Source organism: Narcine bancroftii, chromosome 5 (genome assembly GCF_036971445.1).
Source record: "Narcine bancroftii isolate sNarBan1 chromosome 5, sNarBan1.hap1, whole genome shotgun sequence".
Taxonomy (NCBI): Eukaryota; Metazoa; Chordata; class Chondrichthyes; order Torpediniformes; family Narcinidae; genus Narcine; species Narcine bancroftii.
Genome location: NC_091473.1, coordinates 218,616,914 through 218,639,059, shown reverse-complemented (window position 1 = coordinate 218,639,059; position 22,146 = coordinate 218,616,914). Strand labels below are relative to the sequence as shown.

The window sequence follows — 22,146 nt, the reverse complement described above, 5'->3', positions numbered from 1 at the left end:
AATTGTTGTTAAGTGCTCGCTACTCCCTTGAAATTAAGTTGTTTCTTCAGATGAGCGAGACGTGGTGAACGACGTTAAATGACGTTAGTGAACTTCCCTTACCATGGGGTGAACAGAAGTTCTTTAATTTCAGGTTGGGCTGAAATTTAAGCATTTACAAACAGCTGTGGTCAGACCCTTATGCATTAAACCATTCTCTCATGCAACAATAAGCACATATGGAAATATGTCTTTATTCTGGATTTCCCCAGGTCATCTCCAGCCTCTCCATCTCTGTAACAAATGTAAATTCAGCTGATAAAGTTCCTGGAGGTGTGAAACAGATTGATTACAGACTTTTTTATTCAATCCCCTGCATTGCCTGCCTTGAGGCATGTTGAGGGCAACTTCTGATCATGACTTATCTTCAACTGAATATGTTTTTCCAACATGTTTTTTTCTTGACATGTTCATGTTTATTCTGAGAGGATGAAAATAGAATAAAAAACCAATGTGCTGGCACGCCGTTAGGCAGGCGAACCGGCCCCGCTTGTAACAGCCGGCCAAAGTGGCGCCGTTGGGGGTTTTCCCTTCGACCTTGGCTCAGAAGCCTGCACTTGGGAACCCACGTGACGTCCTGGTGATGTCAGCACTCCCAGGTCTGGGCTGGGAATATAAGGCCAGCCAGGCAGCCTGCAATAAATTAGTTCTGCTCACTGAGCTCAACCTGTCTGGTTGTGTGTTATTTCGGTTAGCAGTGTAGCTGCCGTTACAATTGGTGACCCTGACAGGTTCAAACGCCTTTGAACCCAACATGAGCGACCCTTCGATCAGTGCTATAGCCTTCAAGCTCCCTGACTTCTGGGTGCAGGAGCCAGAGACCTGGTTCAGCCACGCAGAGGCTCAGTTTCATCTCCGCTAGATTTCATCAGACACGACCAGGTTCTACCATGTGGTCGCTGCCCTAGACCAGGCCACGGCAAAACATGGGCTGCACTCGTTCAACACCCACCCGCGGAAGATAAATACGGGACCATCAAGCAGGTGCTCACTGGCTCCCTTGAACTCTCCAGGCGCCAGCTTGCTCCTTGAATGCTGCACCTCAACGCCTTGGGGGACAGGTCCCTGAATGAGCTAATGGACGATATGCTCAAACTCATGGGTGATCACACCAACTGCCCACTTTTTGAGCACATCTTTCTCAACCATCTGCCTGAGGACATCTGGCCGCTACTGACCCGAGGAAGGTTGCTCAGAAGGCTCAAGAGCTATGGCTCGAGTGATTCCCAGAGGGCTCAGCAGTCCAGCAGGTCATGAGTTACCGGCACGACCACTCCAAGCCTTCCTCTAGCACTGCAGTAGAACACCCGGTCCCTACAGGGACTACTAAGAGCATAACCAAAGGCAAGGCATCTGCTCCGGGCCTCTGCTTCTACCACCAGCACTGGGGAGCCAAGGCTTGGAAGTGTCATCCGCCTTGCTCGTCCCAGGGAAACGAGCAGGCCGGCCGCTGTTAATGACTGCGGCGGCTGGCCAGGGACACAGCCTTCGCTACCTGCAGGACTCAGTCAGCGGCTGACATTTCCTCGTTGACACTGGGGCCCAGATCAGCATCATTCCGGTCATGGCCATCGAGTCCCCTCCGTGTGGCCAATGCAACGGAGATCTGGACGTATGGAGACAAGACCGTCCATTTCCAGATCGGCAAGCAAAAGTTCTCATGGAGGATCACCATCTCGTCCCTTCCGATTGCCATCCTGGGTGTCGACTTCCTCCTCACCCATGGGCTCCTGGTTGACATTCGAGGTAGGCGACTGGTAGATGCACATACCTTCCAGGCTGTTCACCTCAACGGCTCCCACACAGAACAGCCGCAGATGGCCACGATCAGCGCGCCCAAGGTACCCAGCGAATTCCAGCGTACCCTGGACGAGTTCCCGGCTCTCTTCAAGCCACAGTTCTCCGCTGCCTCACCGTGCTCCATCACAGCCCCACCCAAGGCTCACTGGTCCATGCCAAGGCACACCGGCTCCGCCAGATAAGCTCCAGGTGGCAAAGGAAGAGTTTTTGCATTTGTTGGAGCTGGGGATCATTCTGCACTCCAACAGCCCTTGGGCCTCACTGCTCCACATGGTCCTGAAAACCTCCGGCGGCTGGTGCCCCTGCAGAGACTGCCGGCAGCTCAACGAGACGACAGTTCCTGACCGTTACCCGATCCCTCACATCCAGGACTTTACGGCCAACCTGCATGGTGTGAGGGTATTCTCCAAGGTTGACCTGGTGTGCGGGTATCACCAAATCCCGGTGCACCCTAAGGACATACCTAAGACAGCCATCATCACCCACTTCGGCATGTACGAATTTCTTTGCATGCTGTCGGGCTCAAGAACACTGCCCAGACCTTCCAGCGCCTTATGGACTCAGTGGGCAGGGAGTTCCTCTTCATTTACTTGGACGACATCCTTATTGCCAGCAGGGATTGGGCACAACACAAGGCCCACCTGCGCACCCTCTTCTCCCGACTAGCCAACTTTGGCTTCACAATCAACCCAGCCAAGTACCAGTTCGGGAAAGAGTCCATGCAGTTTCTGGGCCATACCATCATGGCCGAAGGAGCCACGCCCATCGATACAAAGGTCACTGCTATCAAGGAGTTCCCATGGCTGGACAACCTCAAGGGGCTGCAGGAGTTCGCGGGCATGGTCAACTTCTATAACTATTTCATCCCAGGTGCTGCGCTCATCATGCAGCCGCTCTTCGTCCTCATCACGGCCAAACACAAAACGCTTGCCTGGACTCCAGAGGCCTGAATGGCATTCAAGGCCATGAAGGATCCCCTCACGAAGGCTACCATGCTCGCCCATCCACATACCGACCTGCATATGGTGCTCTCCGTCAAAGCCTCTGCCACAACCGTCAGTGCCGTCCTGGAGAAGCAAGTGAATGGACAGTAGAAGCCATTGGCATTCTTCAGCCGGCTTCTTCGCCAACCACAGCGCAAGTATAGCGCCTTCGACCGTGAGTTACTGAGCAAGTACCTGACGGTGCAGCATTTTCACTACTTCTTGGGGGGGAAGGACTTTTACCATCTTTACTGACCACAGACCCCTCATTCAGACACTCGCCATGGTAAAGGATCCCTAGTCAGCCCACCTCTCCTTCGTGTTGGAGTTTACCACCGACATTCAGCACAAGGCGGGGAAGGACAACGTGGTCATCGATGCACTCGGGTGACCAGCCATTTGCGCGGTGACACCCGGCCTCGACTTCGACCAGCTCACCCAGGACCAGAAGTCCAACGAGGAGACGCGAGCCTTCAGGACTGCCATCAAGGGCCTGCGGTTCCAGGAACTCCCGGCTTCTCGCGGTGAGGCCACTGTCCTGTGTGATATCTCCATGGGCACCCCATGACCAGTGGTTCCCCAGCAGTGGCACAGGCAAGTCTTTCACAATATCCATGACCTTTTATACCCTTCCATCAGGTCCATGGTCTGTATGGTGGCAGAGCGTTTCGTCTGGCACGGGCTGCAGAAGCAGATCGCGGGCTGGGCCAGAACCTGCACCCATTGCCAGCTTTCCAAGGTGCACAGGCACACCAGAGCGCCCGTACAGGAGTTCGAGCATGTCAGGGAATGGTTCAGCCACATTCACGTGGACATCGTTGGGCCCTTACCTGTTTCCCGGGTTAACCGTTACCTTTTCACAGTGGTGGACCTCACCACTCATTGGCCCGAGGCGATCCCGATGCCAGACCCCTACACGGACTCCTGCTCCCGAGCACTGTTGCACGGTTGGGTCGCCCGGTTCGGCATCCCATATCACCTCACTAGCGATTGGAGCACCCAGTTCACCTCTGCACTCTGGGCACAGCTCGCCAACAGGCTGGGGATCGAGCTACACCACACCATGGCCTATCACCTGCAGGCCAATGGGCTGGTTGAGTGACTACACCACCACCTTAAGTTGGCACTTATGGCCCACCTCACCAGTCCCAACTGGTTAGACGAACTGCCTTGGGTGCTCCTGGCCATCCGCTCGATGGCCAAAGAAAATCTACTGGCGTCATCAGTCGAGCTGGTCTATGGCGTACCACTAGCGCTACCCGGTGAGTTCATCAACACACCTCACAACCCCCAGCAGTCACCGCATGAACTACTCCCCCACCTCTGGGCCCAGTTGGGCTCCTTCGCACTCTCACCGCCGCCCAGACACGACACATGAGCCTCTTACGTCCCTAGTGAGCTACATTCTGCGGAGTACATTTTTATTCGGTGAGGCCTTACAAAGGGCGGTACAAAGTTGTCCAGTGTTCATGTTCACGCTGGACATCGGCGGTAGAAGGGAACTGTTTACGGTGGACAGGCTGAAGCCAGCATACCTCAACCCCACCAAACCAGTAGTTGTGGCCCAGCCCAAGAAGCGAGGCCGCCCGACTAAAAAGGACATCAGCACCGGTTCTGGGGGGGACTTTGTGGCGGCACACCATTAGGCAAGCGAATTGGCCCCATTTGTAACACACGTGGCGGGGCAGCCAGCCAAAATAGCGCCATCGGGGGTTTCTCCTTCGACCTTGGCACCAGGCTCAGAAGCCCATGCTTGGGGACCCACGTGACGCCCTAGTGACGTCAGCATCCCCAGCGCAGTTCTCAGCCAGGTCTGGGCAGGGAGTATAAGGCCAGCCAGGCAGCCTGCAATAAATCAGTTCTGCTCACTGAGCTCAACCCATCTGGTTGTGTGTTATTTCAGTTAGCAGTGTAGCTGCCGCTACACCAGGATGCAATGCTGAGGCTTTGGTCAGATCACATTTGGAGTATTGGGTCTGAGGAAGGATGTGCTGGCATTGAAGAGGGTCCAGAGAAGGTTTACTGGAGTGATCACAAGGATGAGAGGTTTAACACATGAGGAAGTTACCAAGAAGGTTGATGGGGGAAAGGCTGTGGATGTTGTCCATATGGACTTTAGTAAGGACTTTGACAAGGTTCCACATGAGAGGTTGGTTTAGAAATTCAAGACATTAGGTATACATAGTGAGGTTGCAAACTGGATTTGAAATTGGCTTGGTGGAACGGGAGGTGGATGGTTGCTTCTCAGACTGGAGGTCTGTGTCAAGTGGAATGCCTCAGGGATCTGTGTTGGGACCATTGTTGTTTGTTATCTATATAAATGAGGGAGGATCTGATAGAAAACTATATTCTGGATATGGACTGAAATGAGGAAGAATTGCTTCTTGCAGAGTGTCATGGATCTACAATTAGGTGGAACTGAGTCCACGGCTGGATCAACTGTGATTGATTGATTGACAGAGCAGTCTCAATGGGCTGAGTGGCCAACTTCCTCCGGGCTTGGTGTGAAAAAGTCTGGCTGAGCTTGTACAGCCGAATTACACACATTTCCATGTACTTCCTTCCAATGAAGAAGGAGTCCATTCCGCCCATCCAGTTTGTGCTGGCTTTCAGTTCAATCCCAGTACCCCACCAGTTTTCACTGTTATCTACTCTGTCCACATTCCACTGTCCTCTGGTCGATCTGTGACCACACAGCTCCAGCATTCAGAGTTCAGTCCTGGCCTTGGGTGCTGTCTGTCTGCGTTCTGCCTGTGCCCATGGAGGTTCCTGATCTCCTCCCACATCCCAAAGGCATTGAGGTTGGCAGGCTAATTGACCACATGCATAGGTTGGGGGGTGGGATCATTGGTGGGAATGTGAAAGGAGAATAAAGTGGTCAAGGTCGGATTAACAGAAACATGTGCCTGAAGATCTGCGTGGACTCTGAGCTGGAGGGTCTGTTTCTGTGCTCTATCTCTGCGTGATTCCAGGACAAGCCTGAGGCACTCTTTACAGTGCCAAAGCTCACTGACCCACACTCAGAGAATATCAAAGGAGGCCAGAATGCTGGAAGGAAGTCCACACATCCACAGGGAGAATGTGCAAATCCCACACAGACACCACCTCCCCCCATCAGGATTTAACCTGGGTCATGGAGTCATATACAGTGCAGAAACAGGCATCCATTCCTATCCATGTTGACCATCAAGTTCTCAATTTTATTAATGCCATTTGCCAATCATTGGTGTGTACCTTCCTACACCCTGACCATTCAAGTCTTTTGAAAAAATATTTTGTATATGATTTTCCAAATTTAAACCGTTATCAACATTATTAATGTCAATGTTAACAGTATCAGCATTGACTACAGTTTATAATGATCAATTCTATGAAAGGTTTTCTGCAGAGTTCAAGCTCTTTCCATTCCCCCCCTCCCCATACCCTCAACATTTAACACTTAACTAACTACAGTTACACACAACATTCAAGACACAACAAAGGTATAAGGGGGTTATGGGTTTGTCACAACGCAGTGGTCAGTGCTCAAGCTATTTTCTTCTCTTGACTTTTCCTGGTTGGGATGGGATGGAAACCACCACCCTCCACCAACCCCCCCCCCACCCCACCACAGTTAAGGTGGCGAGGCGCGATGGTCCACACTGTAACCGTGCTCCAATGGAATTTAAGTATGGTTTCCAAATTTTCAATAAAGTGTTATACTTTTTTCTTAAATTGTAAGTAATTTTCTCAAGGGGAACACTGCTTTGCATTTCTGTGTTCCAGCAAGTGTCAGATTTTGAGGTAACCGCTATGCACTTCCTGGCCACTGCCAATGTGAACGTCATGAATTGGATTCGAAATTTGGACAGGTTCATCGTCCATTATGTTTCCCAACAGGAACAACTGCGGGAATTCTTTACATAATTTTTTCTAGGACTTGGCCTAGATCCACCCAGAAGGGTACATGTCCAGGTTGCATGCACAAAGGTTCCTGTCTCAATTCCACATCTAAAGCATTGGTCTGACAATTGTAGTTTAGATCTGTTCAAATTTTGTGGTGTCAGGTACAGCCAGTGAAGAAAGTATCGCGCATTAATGATTGCAGTCAGACCCAGGAAGACCAGTACCACTCATCAATCATCATTCCTAGGTCTGACTCTCGCCTCTGCCTTGATTTGTGAAGGCCTGTTTTAGGTCCTTCTGCTTGGAGCAAGAAATACATTGCCGAAAAGAACTTCAGTATATTCCCCCTTCGAATCATGGCCTCTGTGTTGCTGTTAGGGCTATAGTTGGACCTGGTTTGTCCTGCAAAAAATATCTTATCTGAAGGTAGCAGTGGAACATCTTATTTGATAAATCATACTTATTCTGGAGTTGTTCAAATTACATTAGCTGTCCCTGCTCGTAACAGTCCTCTAAGCATCTGATCCCATTACGATGCCGGGTGCCCAGGATCTTGTTACCTACCGTCAATGGTATTAATCTATTTGGCTACCCCACTTGATTCCTAGATATTGGTTAATTTTATTCCATATGAAGATAATTTGTTTTAATATAGGGCTGTCTGTTTTCCTAGATAACAATTTAGCATATAAAGTCCTCTGCTACCTTCTCACCTACCCCGTGCAGATCAATTTGTGCCCAGGATGGTACATCTCCCCCTTCAAAGAGTGAGGCAATTTATCGTGACTGGGCTGCCCAATAGTATTTCTTGTGGCATTTTTAATCCTCCCAGACTGTAATCCCAGGTCATTTTTTTCATAGAGACCCTGGCTACATTTCCATTCCATATTCCTTATTCTTGAGAGCAGATTTTTGAAGAATCCACGGGTCAATGCCATGGGCAGTGTCTGGAAGAGATACTGGAGCCTCGGCAACACATTCATTTTAACACAGTTGACCCTGCCTACTAAAGTTATGAGCAGGGACATCCACCTATTTAAGTCCTCCTCAATTCTCCCAAGGGTTATAATTTAGTTTATATAAATTATTCAAGTTATCGTCTATTCTAACTCCTGGGTACTTGATTCCATTTTGCGGCCACTTTAAATAACTGTCTTCTGGACATTGATTATAATTCCCCCTTAGTAAGTGGCATGGTTTCACTCTTGACCTGATTAACCTTTTACCCAGAGATCTCCCCATAGTCCTCCAGAGTAGACTGCAGCTTGGACAATGAGTTTACTGGATCTGTCAGATCTATCAGTACGTCATTGGAAAATAAATTGATTTTATGTTCTTCCTGGCCTGCTCTAAAACCCTTGGTGTATGGATCCTGGCGAATGGATTCATTCAGTGCTCCATAGCCAGTATGAACAGGGCTGGAGATTGTCAGCGCCCTTGCCTACTTGATCTTGTCAGTGGGAAAGTTGGATAAATTTGTCCATTGAACACAACTTTAGCCTTGGGTGCATGGTACAGTTCCCCTATCCATTTTATAAAAGTTGGACCTCACTCCAACTTTTCCAGCACTTTAAATAGAAAATCCTACTCCAACCTGTCAAATGCCTTTTCCGCATCCAGGCCCTCTCGATTCTGGTTTGTGCTAGATGCATTATATGCAACAGTCTGCCAATGTTATCAGCTGCCTGTCCTTTTTGCACAAAGCCTGTTTGGTTTTTGTTATTAGTTTTGGCAAATTTTGGCCAATCTATTTGCCAGGCCTTTGGCAAATATCTTATAATCTGTGTTTAACAGTGAAATGATTGCTGTCAAAAAAAGATTCAGGAGGGTATAGGTCTCCATTGCCTGGTCTACCACCTTGATATAGAGAGGCATCAGTAAATCTTTAAATTCCTTATAAAACTCAGGTGGAAATCCATCCTCCCCTGGAGACTTGTTAGTATACAGTGAATTCAATGCTTTGCCTATCTCTTCTTCTGTGAAGGGAAGATCTAGGCCTTCCTGTTCTTCTGGGTGATTGTCCTTGAGGCATGTTCTGTCTTCATCTGCTAAGAGAGGTCTTATGGGCTGTCTCCCACAATTCATAGTATTTTTGTTTTGACTGTATTATGGCCTTTTTTTAAAATTTGTTAGAGCCATGTATTGGTCCTCTGAACCTAATTTTTGGAGATCATTTTCTAAGTGAGTAATTTCCTCTTCTAATTCGTCCACCTCCCTCATATATTCTTTTTTTACAGTTTTGCTGCATCCAATTATTTGACTTCTCTAATATGCTTTGAGGGTGTCTCATAGGAGGAATTTATCTGGAATAGAGGAACAGTTGATTTCACAGAATATGTCTATGCTCTCTTTATAAATCTACAAAACTCAAGTTTCTTTAACAACAATGTATTAAGATGCCACCTTTAAGCCTTATCCTGCTTATCTGGCATTTCTATTGTTAATGTCAGGGGTAAATGATCTGAGAGAAATCTTGCTGTGTACTCACCTCCATGATCCTACCCTCTACATGGGCTGAAGCCAAGAAAAAAATCTGTTCTAGAGTTGGAGTCATGTTGTTTTGAGTAGAAGGAATAATCCCTCTCCTTCAGATATTTCCGCCTCCACATGTCTATCAAGTTCAGCTCCTTCATATAGTCAATGGGAGCCCTTGCTGCCTTTAATTATTTTCTTTGTTGACTTATCTAAGACGGGATCCAGACGAAAATTAAAATCTCCCCCATCCAAAATGTTCTTCTCTCCCTCTGCCAATCCCAGGAAAATATCCTGAATGAACTTTTCATCATCAAAGTTAGGGTGTACACATCTACTCAGGATTCTGAATATATCTGACAGTGCACCATTAGAAATCTTCCTGTCCTGTCTGTGATCACATTTTGTACTTTCACTGGAACACTCTTCCCTATCAGAATTGCCACCCCTCTTGCATTTGAGCTGAACAAAGGGGCTATTACCTGGCCCACCCAGGTAAGATGGTTATAATATGTATGTTTGCACTATGATGTTGCTACAAAACCCTGAATTTCATGACTTGTTCATGACAATAAATTCTAATTCTGTAACCTCATCAAGATCTACTTTTGAGCTACTTTTGATGAATAAAAATACAGAGGAACTGCAGATGTGTGGAACCCTCAGTGAACCATGGGGACTCAGCGTGTCAGGCAGCATCCACGGAGAGAAACAGTCAATGTTTCGGGTCAGGGCCGTGTATCGAGACCCAAGACGGAAAGGAGGAAATATCAAGGAAGATGGGGGCAAAGGGCTAGAAAGGGCCCAGTAGGATAATAAATGAAGGTAAAGGAAGGGACTATGTTGTATCATGTATCTGGTGACTGTACCCAGTTGTATAATGAATTCAGTAAAATGTACCAAGTTGTATAATGGATCCCTGTATTTAACCACTGGCCAAAGACTTCCAATCTCAAAAACAGCCCTTTACTTTCTCCCTCCATATCCTTTTACTGAGCTAATATTCAGAATCAAGATTTATTGTTATGAGCAAGTCATGAAATTCGGTGTTTTGTGCAAACATTCATATTATAACAATCTTATAACATTACTATATAAATAAAAATAACAATAACAGTGGATGAAAAGTGAGGCAGTGCCTTCGGTTCATTGTTATTCAGGAATCTGATGGCAGCAGGGAAGAAGCTGTCCTTGTGCCGCTGAGTTTTTAGGCTCCTGTATCTTTTTCCCGATGGTAGCAGAGTGAAGTGGTCATGGCCTGGGTGGTGGGGATCTTTGAGGATAGATGCTCCTTTTTTAAGACACCACTGTGACAGATTATGTTATATTTTATATTATGTATAGATATGTTTTTGGGAGATAATTTGTGGGTTTTATTTAGTGTAGGTCACAAACAAACACAACCACTTCACAACACAGATCTCACTTAAAATACCAAGCTAGACAGTCAAGGCTCCGAGTGCCTTTGCAAAAACTTTGAAGAATGCCTGTAAGGACTTCACAAGTAAGTGCTAATTGGACATGCGTGGAGTAATGGATTACTGACTCAGAAGATTAGGTCCGGTGCCACAGTCTGAGTGCAGTTTGCTGTTCTAAGAGGGACATGTGGTTTTCTCTGTTTGTGTGTGTGTGTGTGTGTGTGTGTGTGTGTGTGTGTGTGTGTGTGTGTGTGTGTGTGTGTGTGTGTGTGTGTGTGTGTGTGGCCCCTTTTTGCTCTCCTAATTTCTTTCTTGCACACTCCCTTTACACTCTAATCTCTTGAACATCTAAGGACGTTTTGCAGTCTGAGTACAAGTTTATTGTCATACACACCGAACAAATGCACCAAAGTTCTTACACATTTGCATATAGCCTGGCGGGGAATTCAATTGCCTAAATCATTCAAAAGCTGCAGAAATTAGTAAACATGGCCAGGTCCCTAACAAGTTCTGACCTCCCATCCATTGTAGACAACTATGTAAAGGAGCTGCCTGAAGAAGGTAGCCAGCGTCATAAGGCCATTTGTGATAGCCCAAGAGTTTAGATGTAAAGGTGGAGAAACTCCGCCAAAATGCACGATCAACTACTTTTCTGAATGTGCAGAGCCGGACTCCGAGCTGCATATTCCAACCCTTCTCTGAGAGGGATAATCTCCGCAGTGCTGTCCTCCACCGATTGATATGAATTTGCAGCTGCGCTAGCCGGCTGTTTGGTGGCGGGCTGATGATGCCGTCAACCCCCAACCCATCTCCACACTCACCTGTCTCCCTCCAAGTCAGGAGCGGTGGGGAGCCCTCGGGACAGTCAAGTCAGCGGGAGCTGTCAGTGGGGACCATCAGGGCAGTTGGAGCCATCAGCGGGGACTGGAGGGGGCAATGGGAGCAGTCAGGGGGTGGCTAGTGCCACACTGGGCCACCACGGCTTTCAGGGGCTGCTCTCTGAGGCTCAAAATGTGGCAGAGCCATGGCGGTCTTTCCTACCCATAATCCCCCATGTAGCTGGAAATGTACTGGGAACTATAGAGTTGCATGGGGATTATGGGTAGGGAAGATGGCCATGGCTCTGCCGCATATTGATGTCGGGTGCCACTACGGCACCAGTCGCCCCCACCTCTGTCAGATCCGGAGGGCGCTAAGAGGCGCCTCTGGATGTGAATGGGATGGAGGAGCAGCCTTTTAGGGCTGCCATCTGCAAGGTGACAGGCCCGTGAACCGGTGCCTCCCAAACTTACAACCCCTGTAACCTTTTGAAGGGTTGGGAGAAACCGGAGAAGCTGAAGGAAACCCACACGGATACGGGGAGAATGTACAAATTCCTTACTGTCAGTGCCATATGTGAACCCAGGTCGCTGGTGCTGTAATAGTGGCACACTACCGGCTACACTAACTGTTCCTCTTGGTTCAAGAAGAGGTTTTTATTCCCCCAACACCCAACAGATACTTGAGCTTCCCCTTGTTAGGAATCAGGAACTGGGCCGACACCAATAGTTGCACTATCGCAATTCACATTTTTACATGATGAATATTTAAATCTATCTTATGTATTTATTGTCTCTCAGTTTAATTCAATTAGTTTACCATTGTAGTTTTTCTTTACAAGTAAGTGTTTGGCTGCAGCAAGAAACAATTTCAGTGCATATGCACATTTTTACAATGTGTTTGACAATAAACACATCATCATCAAAATGTTATTTATTTATTTGAAAGATAAAGTAAAGATGAATACAGCAGGATGCTCTTAATCAACTGTAGTTTGGCATTTAACACCATCATCCCCTCAAAACTGATCAGCAAACTCCAAGACCTGGGACTCAACAGCCCACTGTGTAATTGGATCATGGATTTCTTCTCCTCCTGACCACAATCAGTGAGGATCGGTAAGAACATCTCTCCATAATTTCCACCAGTACAGGAGCTCCACAGGCCTGCATTCTTAGCCCCCTGCTCTACTCACTTTACACCTACAACTTGGTGCCCTTGTTTGGTATTAACTGATCTTCCCTTTAATTGTAGCCATGCACTCTGTAGATTGCTGCATGAAGGTTAGACGTAACCTGTTAGTGTGTTTGGGGAAGAACCCTTCTCACTCCAGTATAGGTATTTTGAGACAAATAAACTTAAAACCTAGTTTAAACTTACTGTACATGGGATTTGTCACTTTCCAACACAAGAAGGCATAGGATTTCTGAGCTACACTCTGATTAATTTCACGGGAGCTCTGACAGGCAGTTACCTTTCTCATTTTCTTTCTCACTTTCAGTTAAATCTTCAGCAATGATTTCTCCGTTTAACTTGCGAATCCAGACCTCCAGGAAGGAAACCTGACTACAATGAATCATGAAGAAGCCAAAAGAAAACCTCATGTTTTGGTATTTCAGGCTAAACCAGTGGGGTAGAAGAATAATACCTTAACACTTATAAGCACAGGGAATTTGAATCTGGATAAAGAATAATACCATAATGCTTGTAGATGAGGGGTCTTTTAATCCTTGCTCATCAGCATTACCAACCTGCCCATGATTTGGAAGTGGAAGCAATCCAGATTTTTTTTTGTTGCCCGGATTTGCTGGTCATGAAGGCGGGAATGAAGTCTGATTGGATTGCTATATCTGGGCAGACTCTTAATTTAGACATACATACATACATACAACACAGTAACAGGCCCTTCTGGCCCATGAGCTCCTGCCACCCAAATACACCAATGAACCTACAACCCCCCACATGTTTTGAAGGGTGAGAGGAAACTGGAGAACCAGGAGAAAACCCGCGCAAACGTGGGAGAATATCCAAACTCCTTCCAGGTGGCGCCAATTCAAACCCCTGTCCCTGGTGCTGTAATAAATAGCATCGCGCTAACTGCTACATTAACCAGATGGGCAGTCTTTGAGATTTGGCCGGGTCTGGACTTATCACGGAAGCAGGAAGAGCTGGGAGCATCTCGGCAGGTAAGGCAGCATCCATGGAGAGAAAATCAGGAAGGAAGCGAAGTTCCACAGCTCTGGCAAAGGGCCATGGGCCCGAAAGCTTGACTGTTACCCTTTCTCTAGATGCTGCCTGATCAACTGAGTTCCTCTTCCCCGCCCCCCTCCCCCTTCCCAGCTCTTTCTACTTCTGTTTCCAAATTCTGGCATCTCCTCTCCCTCCACCCCCCCCTCCACCTGCCCCCAAATTGCTGCCTCAAGGGTGACTGAAATGCATGTCAAGCAAGAGAAAGAAAATGGTGCAATTTTCATTTTCTCACTGGTTCTCAAAATGGCTCTTTCTTCTAACCCCAGCTTGAAGCTTCTAATTTTAAACTTTCTCCCAGGTTGAAGCTACACTTCTACTTTCATTTCCTCCCACATCTAGGGAGAATATTAACAGAGGACAGGAAACAAGTAAATGTAATCAAATGCTTACCTCGTGGGTGATTGAAGCTCCAGTCAGGGAGCCTGGCCAAAAGATCACTGGACCTCAGGGTAACAAGCCCGTTTGTAGCTTGAGATGGGTTGATTAAGCGCCACAGATCTGGGGCCTCCCCTACCTTCTCTCTCCCCCACACAGTTTCTCTTCCTGTTTTGTCATCAGCTTCTTTGCGATGTGGTTGCCCATGACCATATTGAGTGTGAACAGATAGCTCATCTGCACCTCTCCTCTTGTGAGGTCAGGGCTCCCTCGTTTATCCTTTCTGTTTTTAGCTGCAGTCCCTCTCCTCTGCTCTGACCCCTCCCACTTTGAGTACTTGACCCAGGATGATGGTCTCTGCACATCACCTTGTGAGTCACACTGTTCATCTGCCTGCTGGGGGACTTGCAATTCAATGGGAGCCCTGGCTGGCACAGGCAAAAGAGGATGAGAGACCTGTCTCCATGCCAGGTGAGAATATATGGATCCTTCTGCTTTCAGATGAGGCAGTAGCTTGGAGCTGCATTTCACCGCAGTTACCCCGACAGCCCTGATATAAATGTGGTTATCCCAACAACCCCCAATAGCCTTAATATAACTATGGCTACCCCAACAGCCTTCAACAACCCTGATTTAACTGCAGTTTCCCCAACAGCCTCCGAGCCCTGATTTCACTACGGTTACCTCAACAGCCCTGATATAACCATGGTTACCCTAACAGCCACCCATGACACTCATTTTACCATGGTTATCCCAACAGCCCTTATTTCACCAAGGGTACCCAAACGGCATTCATTTTGCCGCGATTATCTCAATGGCACTCATTTCACTGCAGTTACCACAAAAGTCTTCATTTCAATGCGGTTAAACCAACAGCCTTCATTTCACCGCGGTTACCCCAACAGTCTTCATTTCACTGCGGTTACTCTAATAACCTTCATTTTATCATGTTTACCCCACCAGCCCTCATTTCACCACAGTTACTCCAAGAACCCCGATTGGTCTATTCACCTGTCTCTGAAAACTCTGGTGTCATCACATCCCACCTTCACTCAAGTTCAGGATTATTTTCCCATGTTTCCGAAACGCAGCGATAGATGTTGTTTTGTGAGCAGGCCAGTAGATGTCTCATATGCTGTACGAGTGAGGCACAATGCAAAAGTCCCTCCTCTGGAGGTCTATAACGGTGTTGCTGACATGAAGGGAGAGGCTGCTGTCCAGGCACCTAGCTACGTCCCTTGAACCACCACCCCCCCTCCTCCCCCCCACAGCTGCTGTTCTTTGGGAGAGATCTTGCACTTGATGGTGGTTTCACCTGTAGAGTTGTGGCTGTGCAGGGAATACAGTGGAGGACTGAGTACACAGCCTTGTGGCATTCTGATGTCTCTGTCGTTGACTAACCATTTCTACCCACGGACACTGTCTGACACGCTGGACCCCTGGTACTTCCTTCAACTCCCCAATGATATGCTTTATTCCTAAGTTGTACAATCATTTAGCACAATCAGAACAAATTGTACAGTTGTTCAGCACAGTCAAGTCAAAATGTATAGTGATACAACACAGTTATGACAAATTATACAGTCGTACATTTCAGTTGGGACAAATTGTTCCATTGTACAGCAATTTCGGGACAAATTGTATAGTCTTACAATATAGTCAGGGCAAAGTTTTCATTTGTACAGTACATTCAAGACAAATTGTATAGTTTTACAGTACAGTCAGAATAAATTATCTACATGCACAGTCAGAACGAATTGTACAATTATTGAGTACAGTCAGGACAATGCCGTAATCTTTGCTCGGTGTAGTGAGTGTAATATTTCCATGTTTACAGCATGCCACTGATGTTTAATCTCCAAACAGTCCTTCATTGATACATTTCAGAGAATGCTACACAGATTCTGCCCTTGAGGTCCCCAGGCAATGACATTCTCTCAGCCCCACATCCTGCCTGTGGTGATCTGGGCCACACAGAGTGAGGAGCTCATGTTGGAGGCTGGTCCTCAGCCACCTCCCGTCGATGGCAGCAGTGAATTGAGTATGGAAAGTGTGGGGTTGGGAGATTTCAGCGTGGGGGAGAATTGTGGAGCAATGGGATATCAATGGGATGGGGGGAGGGAGGTTCTTGGGGAGACAGTGGTGAATAAGGTCAACAGATTCAAGAGCAATTTCTTCCCTGCTGTTATCAGACTCCTGAATGAACCACAGACCAGGAAAAAAAATGTTGCCCTTCCACTGTTCTAACTGATCTCTGTAATCAGTTCTGGTCGTCTCATTTCAGGGAAGTTGTGGAAGCCAGGGAGGGTCAGCATCAGAACAAATCTAATCGTGGGGCATTAGGGTAACCCGGGAGGTGGCGTCATATCCCAGTGTGGGGTGGGGGGGTTGGCTGCAGCAGCATCGAACTGGGAGGGAGGGTAATGTTGGACTAGGAGGATGGCGGCAGCAGTGTCAGAATGGGGAAGAGTGTGGCAGCAGCAATGTCCAACTGCTGGGGTGGGGGGGTGGGGGAGTGGCAGCGGCAGCATCAGACCTGGTGAGTGTAGAAGGGCACAATAACTTATTTGGGGGATATGGCCTGTGAATGCCCCCCCCCCCCCCACCATGATGCTGACACTGGGTACAGAGGAGATTTACCAGGATGTTGCCTGGATTGGAGAACGAGTCTTTTGAGGCAAGGTTAGCAGAAAGGGGGCTTTTATCTTTTGGATTGAAGAAGGATGAGAGGTGATTTATAAGATTTTGAGAGGCATAGATAGGGTGGATGGCCAACACCTACTTCCCGTGGCAACAGAGCATCTGTATAAGGTGAGGGGAGGAACGTTTAGGGCAGATATCAGGGATAAGGTTTTTACACAGAATAGTGGGTCCCTAGAATGCATTGCCAGGGATTGTGATGGTAGCTGGTAGAATAGGGACATTAAAAAAACCCTTAGGCATACGGATTCATGATAAATAGAGGGTTATGCTTACGAGGTAGAGAAGGTTTATATAGGTCAGCACAACATTGTGGGCCGAAAGGCCTGTACTGAGCTGTAATATTCTACATTCTAATCTTCTCACACAATCTCTCATCACACATCCCACCCCGTTCGTCACTCTCCCACACCCCTCCATCGACTCTTTACTCCTCAGCACACATTCCACCCTGTTCGTCACTCTCCCACACCCCTCCATCGACTCTTTACTCCTCAGCACACATGACGATGACTTGATCTTGAAAATAAGGTGCGTTAAAGGAGGGATATGGACCAAACCCGGGCAGGTGGGACGAGTGTGGGATAACCATATTTTGGTTGGCATGGACATTAGGCCAAAGGACTCTACAGTTTTATCTGCCACCTTTTCCCTATTTCCAGCTGGCTGACATCCCCTTGAGTCCTCTTCATATCCTCATCCCTGCCCCCATCCACTTGTGAATTGATCTTATTGGAAGAATACAATGTCAGCTCATTCCCCCACCACCCCTCCCAGCCAGACTATGAATCAGTGGGGCCCAGGCCCTGATCCCTGTGGTGACCCAACTCATGCGGCCCCCTCCCAGCCCACAGGGACCTGTTTAGATCAGGCCCATTGTTCTCTTGTTAACTCTTGTATATTCCGTGTTTTAGTCGGCACGGTGAGTCAGGCTGAAGACCCTGGTTGTACGACTTGAGAGGAGATGCAATGAAGCTGCAGACACTGGAATCTGAAGGTAAAATACCCCAGCTTTTGGAGAGTAGGGAAAAATGGCCAAACTGTCAGCTGCCCACCTTCCTCCTTACACAGGGAAACAGTTTTGTTAAGGTGTAGGAAGTGTTGGCCTTCGTTAACTAAGGCATCAAGTTTAAGAGCTGCGAGATAATGTTGCAGCAATTGTATATAATACCGTGCTTGGATCCCATTTAGAATATTGTGGCAGTTCTGGCCACTTCATTGCGGGAAGGATGTAGACGGTGCAGTGGAGATTGACAAGGAAGCTGATTGGAGAGCAAGCCTTTTGAGGATAGGTTGAGTGACCTTTTCTACTTGGAGTAACCTGATGGATATGTATCAGATAACGGGAGGAATCAAACATGTGGGTGGCCAGAGGCTTTTATCCCAGGGCTGAAATGGCTATAACGCAGGGGCATGGGTTTAAAGTGCTTGGGAGTGAGTACAGGGGGGGATGGCATTTTCACACAGAGCCTGGTGGGTGCATGGAATGTGCTGCTGGCAATGGTAGTGGAGCAGATACAACAGGATCTTTTAAGAGACTATGACAGGTACATGGAACTTAGAAAAATGGAGGTTTATGCAGTGGGGAAATTCTTGGCAGCTGTTAGAGAAGATTATTAAGTCGGCACAACCTGTGGGCTGTAGATTTCTATGTCTGGTCCAAGGTCCTCCAACAGCTCGCTATGATTTGAAGACTGTGTGACAGAGGATCTAGAGAGGGGAAGGCTGCCTGGTCAAAGGAGAAGACTGGTGGTGTGAAAGGTGACCTGACAGAAAGAGGATCATCTGGAGAACCCTGAAAGGGGCAAGTTTCGTGAGCAAGACTGATTGAGAAGGAATCTGATGCAGATCTCCTGGAAAAGGAATCTCTCTCTGAAAACCAGCAAGAACCCTCCTGAATGGTAACCATTTGCCTGTGAAGCACCAAGGATGGGTGAACTTTGTTAATGCTAACTTCTGTGCACAGTACAAGAATTGCCTGCAACCAGTGAGATTGGACTGTGATCCAAAGAACTTTTCTAATCTTTAATACACATTATACACACCTGCACTTGGTATTAGAGGGAGGATTAAGTAGGTTAAGTAATAAGTTAAAGTTTAATTCTGTTATATTAAATTGAATTATAATTCAATTATAATTAAAAGCTACTTTTGTTTAATTAACCCTGTGTTGTGGTGCATATCTATGGCTGCTGGTTTTTGGGGTCCTCTGGACTCCATAATGTGTTTGTGTGTGTGTGTGTGCGTGTGTGTGTGTGTGTGTGTGTGTGTGTACGTGTGTGTGTGTGTGTGTGTGTGTGGGTGGGTGTGTGGGTGTGTGTAGGTGTGTGTGCACATGTGGGGTGTGTGCGTAGATGTGTGTGCATGTGTGGGGTGTGGGTTTGTAGGTGTTGGGGGTGTGTAGGTATGGGGGGTGTGTGTGGGTGTGTGTAGGTGTGTGTGCACGTGTGGGGTGTGTGTGTGGGGGGGTGAGATGTGTGCGTGTGCGAGCAAGAGTGCACACACGCACCGTGGTCTGGAGGACTGCTGTTTCAACTGGTTTTAGATGTACAGTCAGATGTTAATAAAGTTTATTTGTCCTTCGCTGCTTCGCTGCAACATGTTGACCAACCCTTCCCACGTGATACAGTATCAAAAACCTCCTAAAATCCAAATCCACTGATCAGCTATGTCTGCTTTATCAGGCACATTCTCAAAGAGCACCAATACCTTCCCTTGCAAACTCTGCGCATTCATCCCACACACTGTGTTATGGACACCTAAATTTCCTCTTTTACAAATGTTAGGCTCACAGTTCAAAAATGTATGTTCAGGTTCAGGTTTATTATCATCTGAGTGTACACATATAACCTGATGAAACAGCATCTCTCCAGCCATGATGCACACACAATGCACAGCACAAAATAAATGAATAAAGAGAGAGTGAGAGCGATGCGCACACGCACATAAATATTTGGGTGTCTTTCACAGTTACAGGAGGTCACAGTTCATCAATTTCACAGCCTGTGGGAAGAAGCTATTCCCCAGCCTGGCAGTTCTGATCTTGATGCTCCTGTTCTTAATGTCGGTGGATTAAAGATACTGTATGCTGGAAAGAGTCTTTTAATTTAATGTAGATGTTTTCTTTGGCTTGGCTTCGCGGACGAAGATTTATGGAGGGGGTAAAAGTCCACGTCAGCTGCAGGCTTGTTTGTGGCTGACAAGTCCGATGCGGGACAGGCAGACACGGTTGCAGCGGCTGCAGGGGAAAATTGATTGGTTGGGGTTGGGTGTTGGGTTTTTCCTCCTTTGCCTTTTGTCATTGAGGTGGGCTCTGCGGTCTTCTTCAAAGGAGGTTGCTGCCCGCCAAACTGTGAGGCGCCAAGATGCACGGTTTGAGGCGATATCAGCCCACTGGCAGTGGTCAATGTGGCAGGCACCAAGAGATTTCTTTAGGCAGTCCTTGTACCTTTTCTTTGGTGCACCTCTGTCACGGTGGCCAGTGGAGAGCTCGCCATATAACACGATCTTGGGAAGGCGATGGTCCTCCATTCTGGAGACGTGACCCATCCAGCGCAGCTGGATCTTCAGCAGCGTGGACTCGATGCTGTCGACCTCTGCCATCTCGAGTACTTCGACGTTAGATGTACAGCACGGTAATAGACCTTTTCGCCCCATGAGCCCCATGCTACCCAGTTACAACCAATTAACCTACAACTCCCCCAGTACATTTTGAAGGGTGGGAGGAAATCGGAGCCCCCAGGGAAAACCCACTCAGACATGGGGAGAACATATAAACTCCTTATAGACAATTACAGATTTGAACCCAGCTCCCGATCGCTGGCGTTGTAACAGCGTGGCGCTGTAACAGTGTTGCACTAACCGTGCCACTAGTAAATTTTATAATTCCTTGAGCCCTATTTAGGAAATGTTCCTAGTAAATGCTGTCTACAGAGGGAAGGGAGACCCCAGTGATCCTTTGTTTAAACCTCCAATCTGACGCTTTGCAGCTACCAGACCACACAGTGATGTAGCCAGTCTGGACGCTCTCAATTGTGCTCCTGTGAAAGATTGTCAAGATTTGGGCCAGTAGCCTTGCCCTCCTCAACCCTCTTAGGTAGAGTAGGTGTTTCTGACTAAAGAGGAAGTGTTGTGAGTCCAGGATAGGTGGTCCCTTATATGAACACCAACGAACTTTATGCGCTCCACTCTCTCCATGACGGAACCATTGATGTGTAATGGAGAATGGTCAATCTTTGTCCTCCTGAAGTCCACATTCATCTCCCTTGTCATGTTTGCTCTGCTTTAGCTACCCCTGAAGTAGAGGTCCCACTGATTTCCTTGAATTAGCAAGTTTGCAGATGACACTAAAGGAGGGGTGGCCAACCTACGGTCCCCGGGCCAACTGCAGTCCGTTGCCCATTTTTAATTGGTCATGGTGAATTTTAAAAATAAAATGGAACGTTGTTCGTAGAACATAGTCTCTCACGATAAATTGCACTGTATGTACATTGCACTTCTTAGTTTCAACACTAGATGTCGCTGCCATTTTGAACAACTACTAGACTGACTGTTGCAATGTTACACATCAATGAAAAAGTTTACCTCGTTGAATAAACATGGCGGAACCGAGGAGACGGTAAATGTCTAGGGAGTGCCGAAAATTTCAGACACGGAGGGAAAATGAATACTTTTTCACAGAAGTCAAGGGGAAGTGTGTTTGCTTGATTTGCATTAATCGCCTATCTTTGATAGCCTATCTACAGATTTACACATTGCATCATTTGTCATTAAGGTGGAGACTTGAGCCATGAAGTGTATTCATTGAGAGTTGTGGAGGGAATGCTGGAGTCTGCCTTAACCCCTTGATCTTTTCTCCTTGTTCTTACTTTACATGCAGCTTTTTTAAAATTTTGAACTGCTTTTTGAAGGAGAGTTTGAAAGGGTTTTATAGTATTTATTTATATTACATTTAAGAGCAACAGATGCAGAAACATCTACTGTAATATGTGAGTAAAACAGTCAACAGTTAAACTGTTCAGTAGTGTCATACTGTTATTTTGATAGAAAGTGAATTTTCAATGGCACAGGGTCGTTTTTCGTGCGGTGCATCCGCCGGCCTTAATATTGCTTGGCCCCCCCCCCCTTCACTGGAGAGTAGCAGAAATAGGGCCCAGCGAGCGAGAGACCATGTCCCAGGATTATCAGTGCCGATCTGTGCGCTAACACGGACGCCTGGAGGCAGCCTGCGCAATGACAAGCAGCGGGCTCCTTCACAAGTGAACGAGGGGCTGCGGACGCCAGAGGCCAGCAGAGCGCTTTCGAGGACTGTTTCCCAAGCGCCCGGCGTCACTGCAGCTCCTCTGAATTATTCCAAGCGTGAAATTTATTTATCAGAAAAGATATATATTGTGTCACCAAGCCAA

The 22,146-nt window shown here is 47.3% G+C and overlaps 1 protein-coding gene across 5 annotated transcripts in view; it reads right to left on the bottom strand.

The window, feature by feature from the left end:
* The window catches only part of LOC138764865 (DENN domain-containing protein 2D-like), a 137,978-nt gene extending 125,033 nt beyond the window's left edge, over nt 1-12,945 (bottom strand). For 3 of the 5 annotated variants that reach the window (XR_011358334.1, XR_011358333.1, XM_069941255.1), the window contains exon 1: nt 12,891-12,945. Coding sequence is in view for 3 of the 5 variants with exons in the window: in XM_069941255.1 (XP_069797356.1) it covers nt 12,891-12,899 (9 nt within the window). In the remaining 2 variants the exon portion in view is untranslated. The remainder of the gene's footprint in view (nt 1-12,890) is intronic. The other 2 variants (XM_069941256.1, XM_069941259.1) reach the window with 2 other exon arrangements.
* Nucleotides 12,946-22,146: the final 9,201 nt, after the last annotated feature.